General features: G+C 26.5%; 1 protein-coding gene across 1 annotated transcript in view; it reads left to right on the forward strand.

Moving 5' to 3' along the window:
- Tmem131 (Transmembrane protein 131) overlaps positions 1–19,532 on the forward strand; it is a 92,361-nt gene that overhangs the window by 16,653 nt on the left and 56,176 nt on the right. The window contains exons 6-15 of the mRNA XM_016070370.4: positions 595–708; positions 2,882–3,004; positions 3,655–3,735; positions 3,977–4,124; positions 4,205–4,323; positions 4,450–4,558; positions 6,518–6,623; positions 13,544–13,700; positions 16,276–16,446; positions 17,441–17,545. Of these exons, the coding sequence (XP_015925856.2) occupies positions 595–708; positions 2,882–3,004; positions 3,655–3,735; positions 3,977–4,124; positions 4,205–4,323; positions 4,450–4,558; positions 6,518–6,623; positions 13,544–13,700; positions 16,276–16,446; positions 17,441–17,545 (1,233 nt within the window). The remainder of the gene's footprint in view (positions 1–594; positions 709–2,881; positions 3,005–3,654; positions 3,736–3,976; positions 4,125–4,204; positions 4,324–4,449; positions 4,559–6,517; positions 6,624–13,543; positions 13,701–16,275; positions 16,447–17,440; positions 17,546–19,532) is intronic.

Here is a 19,532-nt window from a genome sequence, read left to right on the forward strand (position 1 = left end):
AAGAGTTGCTCATTTCAGAGAGGGTAGCTTCTCTCTACTTTAGGGCTAACACAGTAGACCCTTCAAGAAAGATTTCCTTTCTTTCCCCGACCTGAGCGATTCAAAACCTGTGCTAAATAATGACCCCACACCCATACTTGAAATAGTTATACCTCGTTACTATGGCCAGGGCCACTGGTCCAAACAAATGGTTCATACTTTAGACAAACTATACCACAATTTTGTTAAGAAAATTTTGATTTTAATCTCTTCTGTATTGAAACTATTATCTATTATCTAAAACTTGCAAAAATGAATGTTTTTTAAAAATATTTTTGGAACTTATATAAATTTAATTATTAAATATTTAACGTATATTTATGCGAATTATTTGTTGTAGATATGTATTTGGTCTTTTAAACTTTTCTTTCCTTTTTTATGAGATCTCTTTCTGTTCATTCTTCTAGGGGGCTCAAAAATAATTAATTTTTCATTTCATATCTTATTTGTATTTATTTGCTCATTGATCATAGTTTTCCAAAATTTTCTCATTAAAAATAATGAGTAATGTAATTAATACATGCTGACAGTTTGGATTTCATTTTGTTCTTATAGGTTATTCCACCTGGAGGGAATACTAGTTTTGATGTAGTATTACTGGCTCGAGAGGAAGGCATAGTTGAAGATACATTATTTATTCATACATCATTAGGCTCTTTTAAATTTCAGGTAAAAATTATGTCATAACCAATTAAAGCAGTTTTTTATGCCATATATTTACATTGTCTTTTCGCTCTTTTTTTGGTATAATTTTATTAAGAATAATTCCTGTTAAATTCGCTATGATGAATCATGTACTTTTAAGTAATGATCCTGCATTAATTGATTTAAAATACTCTGATAAAAACTCAAGTAATAAAAGTTTAACAACTTACTGTGTTCTACTCTGTGTAATACTAACAATCTTTTCTTTTTCATGTGACTTACATTACAGGCATGGGAATTTGCCTCTCTACCCACTCTGGGAATTTACCTTATTAAGCAGGTCCTATAATCCCCAAAAGCATTCTAAAAATAACCATCTTTTTTATGTAATAGTTAGTTGCTTTGCTTAATTCATATAATTGATTTCATCAGCTTTCTTAGACAATCAAATTTCAATTGAATTGGCCATAGTATTGATGATTTTAGCTCTTGTGCTATTGAACCCTATACTTAATCTAATTCATTATGTAGGTTTTAAAAGTAATAGTGTATATAACATTGCTGCACTATTATCGCAATTTTTTTTTAAAGGATAAGGCCATTCTAATAGCTAGAAAATAAAAAGTTTTTTTTGTAGGAACAAAAATTTTTGTGTATTTATAAACTTCATTTTATATTTTTCTTGTTAATTATTGATTAAATATAACTTTGACAATCAAGGCAGTGGACAGATGAGTTATGTGGGGCATCGGATTTTGTCTGTTTAATAAGTGAGAAATATGTAGGATATTTTTTGTTTACCAATTAATGTAAAAATTGTGCGTTTCTTAAAAAAAGTTCAGAATCCCCAAAAAATCTTTTATAATCGAAATATTGTGCAAGAAAATGAAAATATTTTGAGTAATTCTGTAAATAATGTAATTTTAAAGGCACAATTAGTGGGTAAAGATTTGTTCAAGGTATAAACTTGACAGAACTGAAATATAGCTCCAAGAAAAATGCTTTTGAAGTTTTGTTATTAATGTATAATAAACAAAAAGAAAATGGCAACAATAACAATATGGGTTGGTACAAATTGAGTTATATGTGTATTTAGTTCTTCACAGATTGTCTTTTTGAAGCAAACATAAATTTCAAAAACACTTAAAAAAACTGATAATATATAAAATATGATTTTAAATTAATCATAAATTACATTGATTTCTATCTGTAAAAACAATTTTATTATAATATTTGCATATAAAATAAATTTCTTTAAATTAAATTTTAATGCATTTTCATTTGTGTTAGGTGTACCACCAACTTAACCCCTTACCAAGCGGTTAATTTTCAAGAAAACGGTTATAAAAGTGCCTTTTTTTTTATCCCTGAAAATTGATTAGTGCTGAAATCTAGTTTAAAATAAAACTAATTATCTACAATCACCTTAAAAATATCCTGGTACTACCACCTGGTGTGTAAAGTGAGAAATAAAATGTTTTCCTGCAAAAGAAATGAATTAGTTTTATTCTTATTGGCGCGTTACTACTGAACACTCCAGCCCGGCAATATCACGGGATCGAGAAACATATGGCAAAACCTCACCCCCTCAGTCTTTTTTTAACAGTCTTTTTTTTTTTAAAGATTTTGAATTAGCATTTAATTTAAATGCTTTTAATTTAAACTTTATTAGTTTTTTGTCAAGTCGTTTAAGTAGTTATATTTGGTATTAAAGTAAAAAAGTGTGTAAGAAAAAAATAAAATAAAAACAATGCCAAATTATCCCTTACATTTGATAATATAAATTTAAATTGTTTTATTAATTTCCAAAAATCAAAAGCTTTGTACTCATTTATCAAAAGTGAAAATAGGCCAAAATATTTATTTGTTAAGTTTGAAATATTTAAAATTGACTTTATTTATCCTGACATGTTGAGATACTCGCGTTTTTGCGATCATTAAAAAAGATTTTTTTCCAATTTCTCAAACATGGAAAAAAACATTACACTTGCTATCAATATGTCAAATTTCCAATAGTTACATCATTTTCAGTTTATTCTCTCAATTGATATCATAATAAATGCATGCTTTACTAAATTTTTTCACTTGACTACATCTCTTCTCTTCATTAGTATTATTTTTTAAATAAGTTATTTATGACAGAAATTCTTTTGAAAATTTGATAAAAATTTTCAGTCATTAATTTCTCACTTTTCAGGTGTCTGCTGTTGGAATTCCAAACCCTTATAGGCTGAGGCCGTTTGTTGGTGTTAAAATGCCCTTAAATAGCAGTTATTCTTCGATTATTTACATGCACAATCCTCATAGTTCAACATTACAGGTATGTTTAATTTATTGTAAAGGCTTTTGCTTTATGTTAGGATATTAAGTTTTGTGTTTCTGTCCTCAGTAAGTGATTAGGGGAGATAGGGTTACATAATTTTTGAAATATAGGTGAAAGGGAGATTATTACTATAAATTGTTTTATCTTCATTTTCATCTTTAACAGCTGGGTGGGATTACAGTTTCAGAGTAGTATAGGTTGAACAATCATGATTTAGATACCCAGTAGCATTAATTTAGACATGAATAACATATTAACTCTATCATTGTTAAAAATTAGGCAATATCAATTAGTTGCTTATGTTGCATTTGCTCTGAAATTTTTTTTATATATTTTTAGTTAGGTTAATAATAACTCAGTTAAGACTATTATTACCAATGCTGTGGAAAATAATTGCTTTATTTTCTGAGTATTATTTCAACTTAAATATTGAAAGTTTTACAAATTCATCTTGATGTCTTATATAACAGCTGTGATAAATTATCATTAAATTTTGGCAAATTTCAATGAAATTTTCCTCATTATATTTTAATGCAATATTGGTTGTTGCTGGTTGTCATTGTTAATAAAAACCTAATAATAATGATTGTTTTTATTTCTTTTTGTAAATTTATCCAAGATTTCCTAAATAATATATTTATTTATAGCTGACAGAAATGTACTCGAGTGGTGGAGATCTACATTTAGAATTGCCTGAGGGAGAGAATGAAGCTCCAAAGTCTCTTTGGGTAAGATTTCAGAGTGGAATTTATTTATTAATGATTCTTAATTAGTATAATTGTTGTGTTTTTATATTATATGTTTATGTAGCTATGGTTCTTAAATTTTTATTTTATGTAGTTCTTTTCAAGACAGTTTTGTTTAATGATTAATTCAAGTAATAAAAAATTTTCTTACCAATTTCTTTTTTCTGTGTTTTTTTTTAAATTTATTGATTTTTTGTATATTTTTTTATTTTTATAATTACAGGAAATTCCACCATATGAAACAAAACCCATTATTAAAGCAAATTTTATTGCACGCACAGAGAAAAATCACACAGCTTTTATTCGAATAAGGACAAACTGTTCTGGTCAAGATTATTTATTATTACCTGTTGAAGTTGATGTGACTTCATGTAAGTTTTTTTTTAAATCACTAAAATATGTTTGTTTTGTAATTTTTTTAATTTCATTTAATTTTATAATTTGTTTTTAGCTCCAGGTATATACTGTCCCATTGAAGTTCTTGATTTTGGAGTTCTAAGAAGTCAAGATGAAGCTAAAACATTAACTCTTTCATTACTTAATTCTGGACAAAAACATGTTCATATCGTTGTATGTAATTTATTTACTTATTTTTTTATAAAAACATGTTTTTTTTTACTGAGAATTTATATTAATATATATTGAATATGAAATGTATTCTGTTACTATATTTTAGCATTGAAATTATTTTTTCAGAATGTAATTGCTACTCCAGTCAATGAAGCTGTAGATGTGAAATTTGTTCCTGCTAAGATACCACCAGATACCGTATTCAGTACTCAAATAGCTACAATCACATTTAACCGTTAGTAGAAATTTTACTTATTAGAATTTTCATTAGCAATTTTTCTCTTTTTTGTAAGTTTTCAAAATATTGTCTCAACTGAAATATAATTTTTTAGGTTTTTCTGCTGTTAAAGAAACGCCAATTAAATTTCCAAATGGCATTTTATGTATATTTATTTTGACTTCATTTTTTAAAGCATAATTTTTTAAAATTTTTTTTATTTAAGATATTTTGTTATGAAAAATTGTTTGCTGTATTCTTAACCAATAACAACTTTATATCTTTGTAAATTTACCTTTTCACAAGGGCTCGGTAAGAAAGTATATTGGTCTGCTAAGCGGCTCTCTCTGCGACTACTGGGTGGGGACTATAAAAGAGAAGTGCTGATCACAAAAATAAAGTTGGTAACGAGGGTGAAACAATTTTATCTTCCCACTGCTTTTCTTAACTCCGTACACTACCTCTAAGACCACTGTAGATAAGAATGATAGGATAGCCAACCGAGGAAATTTCCGATGCTTTTACATAACTTGAAAAACATGGGAAATCTCCTTTAGTGGTTTGATTAGATTCAGCGAAGAAAAAAAAATTCCACTACCAACCCTTTGTAAGTGACTTGCCTGTTCTATGCTATAGTAATTTTCAAAACACATTCTTATGTTCACCATTAGCTCCATGTGAAATTTTTTCCATGTTGTTGTTTTCAAGTTCATCCACACACAATTCTGATTGAAAATAATTTCTGAATGTCCATAAATATATTTATGCTCAATACTAAAAATAAATGAAAAATAATAAAAAAATTTCTTTCCTGCCTTTAAGTTTTATATCAATTATATATTTACAAGGATTTTGTCAAAACAAACTATAAAATATTGTCTAAAGTTATATAAAGTTTTTAATGTTTGTTATTATTTTTCTCTTTATTAATATCTGATTGATTTATTTCAAAAAATATCTTTGTAATTTTAGTAAATTTATTAAACAATTCACATTTAGTTTTTTTTTTTTTTCAAGTCTTTTTCAAGAAGTCTTAACCAAATGTTTATTTTAAAATGGATATAAATTTTTTTTAAATGTAAGTTGTCATTGTTTTACAATAATTCAGAGCTATGATAGAGGAGATTTAAGTTATTGCTAGAAAAGATGTAAAATTTAAATTCAAATATTGGCTTTTTGCTATCTTGTTGTTATATAAAATTACAGCAAATTTGAACTTTTTCTCTTTTTAGTTAAATTTTTTTTCTGTTTTCTATTAAATATGAAAAATAACGCACAAATTGAACATTGTATGAAAAAAAAAACCCATCAAAGATTGCAACTGACTATAAGAACGGAAGACGCCCGGTGGCTGAGTGGTAGTGCTTCGCGATATCATGCCACAGGTCCGTGGTTCGATCCTTAAGCTGTGAAAGTTTGACTCAGCCTTTCATCCCTTCAGTGGGTCGATAAAATGAGTACCAAGCATGCTTAAGAACTAAACACTGGGGGTTCCGAGTTAGGCTGACCACCCAACCGGAATGTCTGCTCTAGCACCCCAGAGCCCAAAGGTCAAGAAAACTGAGATGGGCTATCGCGCCACTGAGTTTAGTTTAGTATAAGAATGGAAAGATGAACAAATGAGTATTCAAACTTGGGATATATGCTCAAAAGTAGATGGGAAATGTAAAGAACCTTTTCACCCCTTATTTTAAAGAAAGTGAGACCTCATATAGCGACCAAAACAATAGGATGCATCCCTCAGTAGTTTCATTCTCTCTCTAAACTGTGGAGAAGATTTCTTCCCCTATTCTTAGTTGAAAGTGTTACAAATCTCTGGTTGAACCCAATATGCAGGTATGATAACTTATCAAAGGCCCTGGAAAAGGTTAAGTTATATTTTTGAAAGCAATTATACATTCGTTTTATTAATACTGTGATTGATACTTTCTATTTACTGATACTTTTCTATTTACTGATACTTTTCTATTTTTATAGCTTCTAGAGCATTGCATACGAAGCAGTGTTGTGGAAAAATTGTTATTAAATCGAAAAATAATCAATATAAATTACAAATACCTTATCAAGTGAAATTATTGAAGGGGTAAGCTCAGCTTTTATTATACATAAAATTTATCAACTATTTTTTACTAAAAATATTTCATTTTAAATGCTTGCAACTTTTTCAGTATTTTATTTCCAGCTTTTTATTAATATATTGAACAATTTTTGTTTGATATTAAGAAACATACAGTTTGTATTAATTATGATTTACACAAAATTGAGTTATTTTGAAAAGGAAAATAAAAACTCAGTCAAATTATATTTCTTAAAGCAATATAATTTGACCAGCAACTAAGAATCTTAGTTGCTGGTAACAATATGATTTACTGCAGGAAATATATTTTTTATAAATAATATTGCTGGCAAGGTTTGCTGTCTAATCTTAAATTATAAAATAAATAAATTAATAAGGCTTTTGTATGTGGGAGCAATCTAAAATAACAAATAAAATTTCTTAGTGAGTTTGAGAACTATGTGAAAATTTTACCACCAGAACAATGAAAAAGTATTGCTAGAAGTTGGTATAATATATAAGGCTTTTGTATATGGAGGCAACCCAAAATAACAAAATTTTCTAGTGAGTTTTAGAATTTTATGAAAATTTAACCACCACAAGAATGGAAAAGTATTGCTAGAAATTATTATATCTCAATATGGATTGAAAATTCTGTAAGAAATTTTTTTTCCTTAAAATAGGTAAATTTGAAATAATGAAAATATTTCACTTTATTTTTTTTGATGGAAGATATGAGTTAGTTATGAACCTTTTGAAGTTTCCCCTACAATTTTATTAAAGCTTTTAATTATCTTAAAATATAAGAAGTTTTTTTAATATGTTAATATTTTTTGTTCTCAATTGAAATTTTAACTGTAAATTGTGAATTTCTTTGGTAATAATGAAACTTTTATGCAATTCTAATCTTTTAAAGATTTTTTTTTTGTGATTCTGTTTTTATTAATTCTTGTCAAATCTTATTTGAAAATTGCAAATTTTAATTTGATTTAATAGTTTTTAAAGTTAATTTTAAATTGTAGTGGAAAAAATTATAATTTTCATTGTCCTTTATTCAGAAATCAAAAGTTTTAAGAAATCATTGTTCTTAATGGTTAACTTACAATAGATAACTACTTTTTTATTAAAATTAAATTTGTTTTCAACTTAATCTATTGTTTATCTATTGAATTTGATATCTGAAATTTTTAGGCAAACTATGTACTCAGTGGCGTATCTAGGGTATGGCAAGTATGGCGAATGCCATGGGCGCATTATTTCAAAAAGGCGCAAAATCGATCAACATCAACGATTTTTTTTACTTAAAAATTTTATTAAGTGTTTTTTTTAAATTCATATATATATATATATATATATATATATATATATATATATATATATATATATATATATATATATATATATATATATATATATATATATATATATATATATATATATATATATATATATACAGAGAGAGAGAGAGAGAGAGAGTTAGTTAGAGGGCGAATTAAAATCAAGTATACAACATTTAACCATTTCAAGTGGGCTCGAAAAGAAGACATCGTCTTTTGAGGGACTCTTTTTGTCACTGGGAGAGTGAAGTATGAAAGGGAACCGCTAATCGTAAAACAAAGTAGGTGACAAGCGTCAAACAATTCAGGTTAAATATAATTTGTTAATGTTCATGAATACATTCACGTTAAATACTAAAATAAGTAACTGAAAAAAATATCTTTGTCCTTTCTGCTGTTATATTTACGACGATTTCGGCAAAAACAAAATTTTAATTATAAAATCATAATTTAAAGAATAATGCTTAATTTTTAATAATTATTACTCTCGTTGCTAACTTTTTGATACATTCCAATTAAAATATTTTTAATTTTAGAAAATTTCTTAAATAATTCCCATTTAATTTTCATCAAAATCCTTTTACTAAAAGTCTTTTAACCACATATATAATTTCAGATGCATTTAAAATTTTCGAAAATGTAGCTTATCATTGCTTCACAACAAGTCAAAGCTGTAATAGAAAGAATTTAAGTTATCGCCAGGGCCGGATTAAGAACCTCAGAGGCCCTAAGTACTTATATTTTTGGATGCTCCTTAAATATAATTAAGAAGATCAATATAAATAAATAAAATATTTTTCTTAAGGAAAACTAAAGTTTACAAAAATAAATAAATTTTTATAACTGCAAAATTTAACACTTTTTGCAGAGAATCTGGTGGAAATCAAAATTTTTCAATTAACTCTGTGAATGTTTTTTAAGACTAATCAAATATTCTTCGATTTTAGAGGAAAATTAATATAATTCCTGGTATTTCATTTTTAAAAATTCATTTTAAAAATTGCCTTTCAAATCTATTAAATATAACCTAATTTTATTTTCAAACTTTCCGGGTGTTACGTAATGTTTTCGAATATGCTTTTTAAATTTTTAATAAAAATATTTTCACTGCGGGTGTCAAGTTAATATTCACGTAAAAAAAAAAAATATCGAACTTTAACCAATTTTTATGGAGAATACAAAAGGTTAATTCAGTATATAAACGAAATTAGTAATTAATAAAAATAACAAACAACTCTTTTTTTTCTATCTCCTAGAATGTTGAGAAACCTGAGACAGTTCTCCATGAATTAATAAAAGATTTCTTATTATCTACCGCATTTATTATTATTATTAATTCAACTATTTCGCTTTTTGTGTCAAAATCGGTTTGCTTCCACTCCTTTGAAAAACGTAGTGTTAAGTTTATTTTACATTATTATTTTATTCATAATAATCAATCAAAAATATTCTATACATTTAATGTGTTTAATGTAAAACAATTTAAAGTTCTGAATTAATAATAAACTTAATTTATAATTAAACCGTTACATGCTGCTTCACTTTAATTTCATGTTTGTGAAAATTAACAACAGAAAGTGAGTTTTGTATATAAGTGATAGTGTGATTATTTTAGAACGCACAATCATGGTTATACATAAAAATAAAATAATTAACTAATTAATATAATAATTAACTAATTAATATTAATATAGTTTATATAGCCTGTGCTATGTATGATGTTATAGCTTTTGAGTAGTAAATATATCGATATATCAAATTTCTTCTTCCTCGGCAATGCATAACGCATTTATTTAAAACCATGTACTTTTCAATAATAAGAACAGAAAAGAAATCCTAAAAATATTTATTGATTTTTATTTAGAATAGTTTACTTTGATATTCATTTCAGTTTAAAATAATTTACTTAAAAAAATGCTTTCGACTTGGATTATTTGATATTATTTATGTATATTTGAAAATACCATACGTTAAAATTAAACTATAATAAAGAAGCTGAATCCTTAAATTTAAAATATTTATCTATATGAAAAAATTGAGTAAAAATATAAGAGACTAAAAGAAAATGAAAGACGAACGAACGAATTTTAGGATGTTCAAAAGTGGGTGAGAAATGTAAAGAAACTTTTTCTCCTTATCTAAAGGAAAGTGAGACCTCCCATAGTGCATCCCACTGTAACTTTACTCTTTCTTTTGAAGAAGTCCCCCATTCTTAAACAAGAAAAGATAAGAGAAAGACCAGAATGCAGAGAATCCATGATCCCTGAATAAATTTTTATTTTCTTTATTTTTTCACTACCACAAGCAAAGAGAAAAGAATTTGTTCCTCCTCTTCCTATCACATTACAAGATTGTAGTCGTTCTAAAAAGGCAATTAATCAGGGAACCTCTTCAGGCAGAGATAGATCTTTGGTGATGACCAGAGGACAGAGAAATGTAAAATCCATAGGGTGTCTCATGCTTGTAAATCTTCAGTTTCATCAGGGGTTAAAATCTCTTTGAAAAACGTTTTCGGGATGTGTTGAATAGATTTAAAAAAGAACCCCTGCTGTAAATTAGTGTAAATCCTTCCAAAACAGGAAATATTTATCATCCATGGTGGGAATCACCTCCACAAAAGTGTGAAATACTAAAAATGGGACATCTTAAAAAATAATTTTATATCAAATTTAATAATTAAATAATTGTATATCTGCATAAACCAAGAAACAAAACATAAATTTTGCTACCACTAGAAAAAAGTTTCCCATTAAACAGAGCAAGTTGGCATCTCTATATACATATAGATCGAGAGGGACATTTGGCTCTCCCCCCTTTTAATTTTATAAATTAGAATTTATAATATTTTTTAGTTTCTATTATTGCTGTTTTATATGAAAAAACATTTAACATGCACAAGGAATTTTTTGTAGTAATAATTAAACATTGTATAATTAAATATTCGTTAATGCTTTATTATTAAAATTAATATGTAGTAAAAAAAAAGATAAATGTTAAAATTTCAAATGTTATTGGGGACATAATTTTTTAAATTTTCTGAAAATTTATTGCGATAGGTAAATAATTTTTTGTTTACAAGTAAGTAACATTCATGAAGTAACATGCTTTTCTTTTTATTTATTAATAGATAAATTTTGAATTTAACCACTTGTAAAAGTTTGATCTTTTTTTTCTCCTTTGAATGGTTAGGAAGCATATCGTCAGTTGTTGGCATTTTTTTTTTTTTTTTTTTTTTTTTGTACTCTAAGTTACAGAAGTATATTCACTCACAATTTTAATTATATTTTAATGCTTTAAATATGAATTGCAATAATCCTTCTACTTACAAATTGAAATTTTTTCTTCTAATTTTTAAAGACATGTTTGTTCTGAATTTTTAAATTATATTCAGTTAATATTTATCAAACTGTCTTTGACTTTGAAATTGAATCAACTTCTTCCTTATTTCTCGGCCACAAAATTTCGCAAATCTTTCTCCTATATTTTTTCTTTTTTTTCAGATTGCCATTTTCTTCCCTTTTTTTTAAATAAAAAATAGATAAAATAAATACTACTTTTTTAATTTTATATAAATACTATTCTTTTAATTTTCAAGTGTTTTACAATATATGTTACTTACATTACATTTATATCATCCCATATCACATTGCTTGAAAAAAATTGGTATACTATTTTCAAATGGGTTTATTAAGTGTCTTCCATTTATATATTATATTTATATATTATATTTATTTCTTATAATCAAAGTAAAATGGTAGCAAAATAATATTAATGTTATAATGTGCAGTTTATAACCCAATCATTACAACAGTTTAGTAACTTGAAAGAAAAAGTTATCAATAAAGTGATAATCACAATAATATTTATTCATTAAATAATTATCTTTATTTTAAGAATATATTTAGAAATGTATTTCCATAAAGATGCAAAAAGTCATCTTCTCGAATATTTCAATGATTTATATTTTTTTCTTTTTCTTTAAAAACAACTTAATTTACACAATTATAAACGACCTTTATAATTGCGCAGAATTTTTTTTTTACTTTGCTTGAAAATCTCTCTAGGTACTTCTCAGATTGCGATTACCCCCTAAATTTTGGGATTCAGAAATCCAAATCCGTCGAAAAAATGGCATGTATAAACAGAAACTTCAGAGAAAGTACGTTTTAGTATCTGATTTCGTAACTTAAAATATCATACCTGCACCTATTAATTATCATATTTTAAGTCACCCCTTGAACCATTGAGATGAGAAGAAAGTGAAGATCTGATCATTAGATCAAAAGTTATCAGGATGGTCCGTTTATTTATTTTTTTGCGCACTGAACGTCTAAAAATTCATAATTCGAATTTGTTTAATATTTTGCTTTATTTTTAATTTGTTCCATTGTGATGCGAAGAGAATTTTTCATATTTTTTTTTTTTAATTAAATATGCTAGAATGTATTCTGGTCTATTTTTTTACTTTTTGCCTTTTTTTTTACTGTTAGCAAAAGAATTATTTCTAGATATTCTTAAAACTAATCGTCAGCTTCCCCTAATTTATTTCTCAATAAAAAATGTATTATTGTCGTTATTAAGTCTTGTTTTGTATGTAATTGTGTGTATATTTTTTCTTATTATCTGTTTTTATATAAGGATTGTAAAACGTAATTATATTAAGAGCATCAGTTTTTTTATTTTATTGAACAGTAAATAAACTAATCAAAATATATCTTTTTTTTATTGTTGCTATTTTATTCGTAATTATCATAACAAATCGTAATTATTTACATTGTAATCTTTAATGAATTTATTATATCGCGCTGATTTTATTTTGATGTTAGCAAAGCGTGATTATTTAAAAAAAATCAATTTCCTTCAGTTTTAATTTTGAAAATGTTGAGTAATCATCCGGTTATGTTATAGTTCTTCTTTAACTCAGAGCTACATTTGTTGTGTGTACGTAATTCTGTTACCAAATTATATTTGTAAAACTTTAAAATATAATTGTGCTTAATTAAACAACTTCTTAGAATTTTTATTGACAATTGAAAAAACGCAATAGAATCTTCTATAAATATGATAAAAAAGGTATTTTAATTTCTTACCGATGAGGATTTCGAATACACGTGAATGCATAACAATTAAAAAGAGATAATTTTATTGTTATATTTAATATTTATTTATCAATTTTTTTTTTAAAATTCAATTCAATCTTTTTGTGATATTGTCAAAAGAATTAAATACTTCAAACAATGCTTTTATTTTGTATTGGATAAAAAAAAAAAAGAATTTTAATATTTTAGTAAGGGCGCCAGTAAGAGGTTTGCCATAGGCGCTTCTTTCCATAGATACGCCTCTGTATGTACTTGTTAGATAGTTTAAGGTTGTTACTTAAACAATTTTTTTGCTATTAAATGTAAAAATATGACAGTACTAAAATCAGAAAACATTTAAGCTCAAGACTCTTTACCTAAACTGATGAAAAAGATAACATTTATTAAGATAAAAGTGTCTTTTTATATCTTTTGTTTATGGAGTTATTGTTTTCCGAATAATATTATATTTAAGTGTCAAAATATTTTACATTTTCTAACAAATTTAAAACTTAAAATATTTATTTTTCAGATCACTTGATTATAACAAAAACTGCACACGATTTTATGTGGGGCTACAAAATAACAGCAGTTTTCGAGATCGAGAATTTAATATTACAAATAGTTTTAATGTTGTGATTATAGTGTATGGTATTTCACTGCCACATGAAGCAGAAGAACATTTTTCAGTGAGTGATAATTTTTTTTGAAATTTGAAAGTTTTTTGTTTGCCTATGTTTTTTTAAAATTTTTTCATATGCATACAACATAAATTGTATATAATTTATTTTATTCAGTTAGAACTGTATTATTTAATAAATAGTATATAAACTAATTCAGTAAAAAAAAAATACTTTTATTATTAGGAAATTCTAAAATTTCTAATGATATAATTAGTACTATTAGAACTCTATGGCACTTACAAAGGCTATTCTTAATATTCTCAACTGGTCTAAGAAATATTTCTTTAAAAGAAAAATTGTATTTACTGAATTGAAATTATGTATTTTCATCAATATTTTTTCATAATAGCATTTTATTTAATTAACTGTAGGAAGCAAATTCCACCACTCTCTGCCTATTTCCAAGGTCCCAAAATAGTAACATTTTTAGTTATTTAATGGTTTTAAAAAGTGTTGAAAGGTGATTATTTTTGGTTTTCATTTTTTAAAATTCATTTTTTTATTAGGCATTTTTAAAAAATGCTTAGTTTTCCCATTTCAAAAATGAGATTTTTTCTTTACCATACCAATTTTCACCACATATTATGCAAAAGCATGCTTTTCAAATTGTTCTATTCAACATTTTCACAGTTCATTAAACCACAATTCATTTCGGCCTACCGTCGGTCCATAGCGTATGAAATCGTCAAACATTTTGCATGTTTGATGAAATATTTGCGAGTTCGCATGTGCATCCATATGAGCTGAGTTTGGTGAGATTCTAGCACTCTCATGTGCAATCTGTTGCTCTCAGTTCAACTCTGCTATTCTCAGTTTCAGGCTTCATTTTCCACCCTTTGAAAGCGAACCAAAAAATCTATTGATCCTTTTATGGTGGCAAAGAGTTCTTTGTCAGAAACTTGTTATCATGATCATGTAAAATCTTTGAAAATTATTTTATATTTTCTTTATGTATATAGTGCTAAAAATATTTTTGAGTGCTTAAAAAGTACTTAAAAGGTGCTTATGTTTTGTTGAAAGATTTTGCTATGCACTCTGTATTTATTATTTTATTTTTTTGCTTTCCCAGCTAAATTATACACTAAAAGTTATAAGCATTAACTGATGATTCTTATATATTTCTTCTTCTGATTCGTCTTTAATGTAAGAGTTGTTCAAAGTAGCTGCTTATCTATTTAGTGTTCTATCTTCCATAAAGGAACAAACAGCTACATTTGTTCACCCAATTACAATCTAGAAAAACCATAGTGATATCCACCAAGAGTCCAGATAATTAAATTTAAAGTAAATATTTGTATAGCTTATAATATTGTGAGAATATCTTTGTGCTGGAATAAATAAAATAAAAAATGCCATAACTAAGCTCAACTTAAAACACAGGCATGTTCTTGCAATGACTTTTGAATGCATATTATATTGATTTCTGTTTTGTTATATTACTATTCATTTGCCAACTGGCATTAATTTCAAAAAGATGTTGTTGAGTAATACAGAGATGATAGTGCTCCGGAAAAATCTGGATTTTTCACTAACAGCGATTCGGAAGTTTTCGGAAACCCAAGGTCCAGAAGTTTCAAATAATCATCTATCACATTTATGTATGAAAATTCTTGTATATTTTATTTAGAAATATTAGAACTAGAATTTATACTCGGCAGCTCTTTCATTTGTAAATATTTTTTCTGGTATAATAATATATGTGATTTGACATAAAAGTAAACTTATATATAAATATCCATTTAAATTATGCTGCATATAATTTATTTAGAATTTCATGTTTTGAAAATATCAAAAATGTGATTTTATAAAGCCATTAATTTTTTGAAATCTGTCATTCATGATTTCTACTCAAGAAATTTTCAGGATTTTTGAGTTGGGCTCGCAATCACCCCTGGTTATAGTTACAACAACTACACACGTTCAATTAAGAAAATATTTTACTACTTTCTGAAATAAAATATTCTTTTATATCTATCTAAATGCTAATTTAAAAGATAAGAGTTTAGAACTGTTTCAATAATTTTAATATCATGATTTACTATTGCTTAAATTGAACAAAAAATAGTTAATATTTTTAATGATTCTTGCAAAACTTTTCACAAGTTTATTTATTAACATTCATATTATACATCAAGGTACAGGGTTGCCAAAATAAGCCAGCGTGGAAAATATAAAGCCAGTCTGGAAAATATAAGTTATAATTGACATTCTAAATGTTTTATAGGCTGCTTTTATTTTGGCCTCACTGTACACTTTATTTGAAAGGACAATGTATCAAAATCACTTTTGGTTTTTAACTATTGCCTTTGTCTTTTTTTTAAGTAAGTTTTTATTAGCTTAAAAAAAGGTTTTTATTTGCTAATTTAACAAATAAATGTGTCTTGATCTTTGTAAATTTTTTTTATCTAGAATTGATATAATTTTAATATAATTTTCAATTGAATTATATTTTTCGTTTACTATTTTTACTTGTATTAACTGTATATGTATTCTTTAAAACTAGCATTGTCATTAAATGATTGTTTGCTTTTACAATTTATTGTATTTGAAGCTCGTTAATTATTATTTTCTTCACTTCTAGGTAAAATTTATTGAACCAGTAATTTTAAAACCTGCACAGTCAGCAACTGTTGCTTTTTTATCTTTTAAGCCATCAATTTCAGATTTACATCTAATATCTTATTTGAGACTTCATACCAATATTTCTTATTTTGACATTCCTCTTCTGTGTTTCACTGGAAGATTAAAAGTGGTAAGTTTTTTTTCCAATTATTTTTGTGCAAAACACTTGGGTGTTGTTAGAGGCAGAAAGTGATTATATCTCCCCCTTAGTATTTAGAAAACTCTAAAAGTTCCCCTAAATATTTCAGATAAATAAAAATTTTTTTTATAAATCATCATTGATTTAAATTAATCAAAGTTAGAAATAAGAAAGAGATAAAAACAATTAATCTCTTTACAAATATTTTGTGGGTGTGAATTTTTCTTTTTCTTAAGTATGAAATTAAGAGAGCTATTAACTGAGCATTTTAATTTCCTAATTTTCTCCCCTTCAAAAATTTGACCTCTGCAACACCCAAGTAATGTATATAATATAAAACTATTTACCTTCCTCCCTTCAAATAAACAAACCAACTTTTAATGGGTGCTCAATACCATTATTTTTTTTTAATTGATTAACCGTAAATATATGCTTATTTTTTATGAGATCTTTTTTTTCCTCTCCAAAAAGTATTGTAAGAGCCATTGTGGCTTAGGGGATAGAACGCTGGCCTCTCAATCAGGAGAACAGGGTCTCGCTCTGACCACAGTGCTAACGTAGAATATCATCAGTGGTAGATGGATCATGGGTTAGAGTCCCCTTGCCATGAGGTTAACCGTGGGAGGATTTTGTGGTTTTCCTCTCCATGTAATGCAAATGCGGGCTAGATCCATCAAAAAGTCCTCGACAAAGGCAAATTTCTCCCAATAGTTGATCCAGGAATTCCCTTATCTTCTGGGTCAGGTTCAAAATTACAAGGCTACGGAGTTGAACATTGGTAATTGTAAACCTTAAATTGGGTCGACTGTTGAGCAGCTATTATAATATGAAATATAAAATAAAAAAATAATGTAAAATATCAAGAAAATATAATAGTGAAATCTTTCTTTCCACCCTGATCTAATTTGATTTTGTAACAATATTTGTGATTTTCTATTCACAATAAAATTTAGTCATTTTAATGTTTGTGTTATCTATCTTTCAGTTCTTGCCACATGCAATTAATGAAAGTTTCATCGACTTTGGTACCCTTGGAATGGGTGATAAACGCACTGTTGTTTTTGCTGTGATCAATGAAAATCCTGTTGATGTATGTCATTTATTAAATTTGGATTGTAGAATTATTAGTTAGAATGAAAGACTTGTTTTTTATTTACGTTTTATAAATGGAAAGCTATATTAATCTTAGTTAAATTAGTATATTTATTATTATTTAGTTAGAAAATTATCTAAAGTTATTTTGTAAATAGAAAGCTTGAAAAAGCTGTTAAAAAGAAACTGTCATAAATTGCTTCAGAAAAGCAGAAATCCTCCCCAGATAGAATGAAACCGAAAGGGACATAGAAAGTGTAAATGAGGGGGAGGAACCCGAAATAAACAATGAACTAATGAACCTATTTTTCTCTTATACAGAAAATTCTGATTTTGAAAGTGGAGCCCAGGTTTTATGTTGGTTGTTTCATACATTATCCCGCTTCTTACATCATGTTCTAATAGTCCGGGAAATACTTTATTCAGATAGTGTTAAATTATTTCGGATTTTAGGTTATCCTTTTTTAGAAAGTCCCCCTTCATATGTTTTTTTAACAGTTCAAATTCATATTTTCTCAACAAACCTTGCACCAATTTTTTTCGAGTTCTTGCTTTCTTTTTTTTTTTTTTTCTCCTTTAAGAAAAAAAATTGTTTAATAGTTGTTTTAAGCTGTTCTGACATATGTTTGTTGTGAATGTTTTACTTAAGGGGATTTCCCCCTTAAGTAAAAAAAAAATGTGGAATGGACAAAGTACGGAAAGAATGGTTAAAGGAAGTATGGGAGCTTTAATTGTAAAATGTTCACTTGAATTTTTTTAACAGTTCAAATTCATATTTTCTCAACAAACCTTGCACCAATTTTTTTCGAGTTCTTGCTTTCTTTTTTTTTTTTTTTCTCCTTTAAGAAAAAGAATTGTTTAATAGTTGTTTTAAGCTGTTCTGACATATGTTTGTTGTGAATGTTTTACTTAAGGGGATTTCCCCCTTAAGTAAAAAAAAATGTGGAATGGACAAAGTACGGAAAGAATGGTTAAAGGAAGTATGGGAGCTTTAATTGTAAAATGTTCACTTGAATTTTTTTCCATCAAATTGTTATTTCTAAATCTTGGATTCCAATCATTTAAAGAACGTTGCACTAAACATTTGGTCAGGTAAACCTTTCTTTTTCTTAATTCCTGTAATCTGCAAGATGGTTTTAAAGCAAAATTAAATGATCAGGAAGCTTTGAATTTGATTTCTACATCATTGAACAAAGTCGACTAAAATGTATTACAAGTGGGTTTAATAAAGCAGGCTCATCAATCAGAACATCGACCTTCGGAGTAAAATTGAATGACTGAAGATCTTTTGAAATTGATGATGCTTAATTTCGACTGCAACACAGATCCCATTACATTTCAATTTCTTCAATATCTGTTTTAATCCCCGCTTCTGATGCTTTTGATTAAAACAATGAAGATGATTAAAAAATATCGAAAGATGCCCACAATTGATCAAGAGTTCCAAAGCTTAAAAATTCTAAAAATATAAAAATTTACTAATAACAAAAAGCTAATATCAGCAATATTTATTTGCTTTTGTAAACAAAAAAGCAAATTTGCAAACATTAGTAAGTATTGTTTGGGATATTGTTTAAATAATATTTAAAAACGAAAAACAAGTAAATGTTGAAAATTTTTTCTACTGGTTCATCTCTTAAGTGTCAATTTTTAAAAATACGCTTTTATTTTTTTTAACCTTGATTTTATGTTTTCCCGGTTTGTTCGTGACTCCACTGGACTAGCGTTTTTAAATGCTAGTCCAGTGGAGAACACAAAATCAGGGGTCCATTGTATATAGTGTGATAGGTGATATTAAAATAAATTATTCTTCTTTGGTTTTTCTTTGAACAAAATTCATTTGGATTTATTGTTTATTTTAAGACAAGATTTCAGATTGCTTATTTAAAACTAAGATCGTTTCATTTTCACTTTTATCAATTTGGAAGCTTATTTTAATGATTTTTAATTGATTAATTATTAGATTCATATTTTATTGGTTACTT

Source organism: Parasteatoda tepidariorum, chromosome 12, assembly GCF_982258835.1.
Source record: "Parasteatoda tepidariorum strain Cologne lab strain chromosome 12, Ptep-v5.0, whole genome shotgun sequence".
Classification (NCBI taxonomy): Eukaryota; Metazoa; Arthropoda; class Arachnida; order Araneae; family Theridiidae; genus Parasteatoda; species Parasteatoda tepidariorum.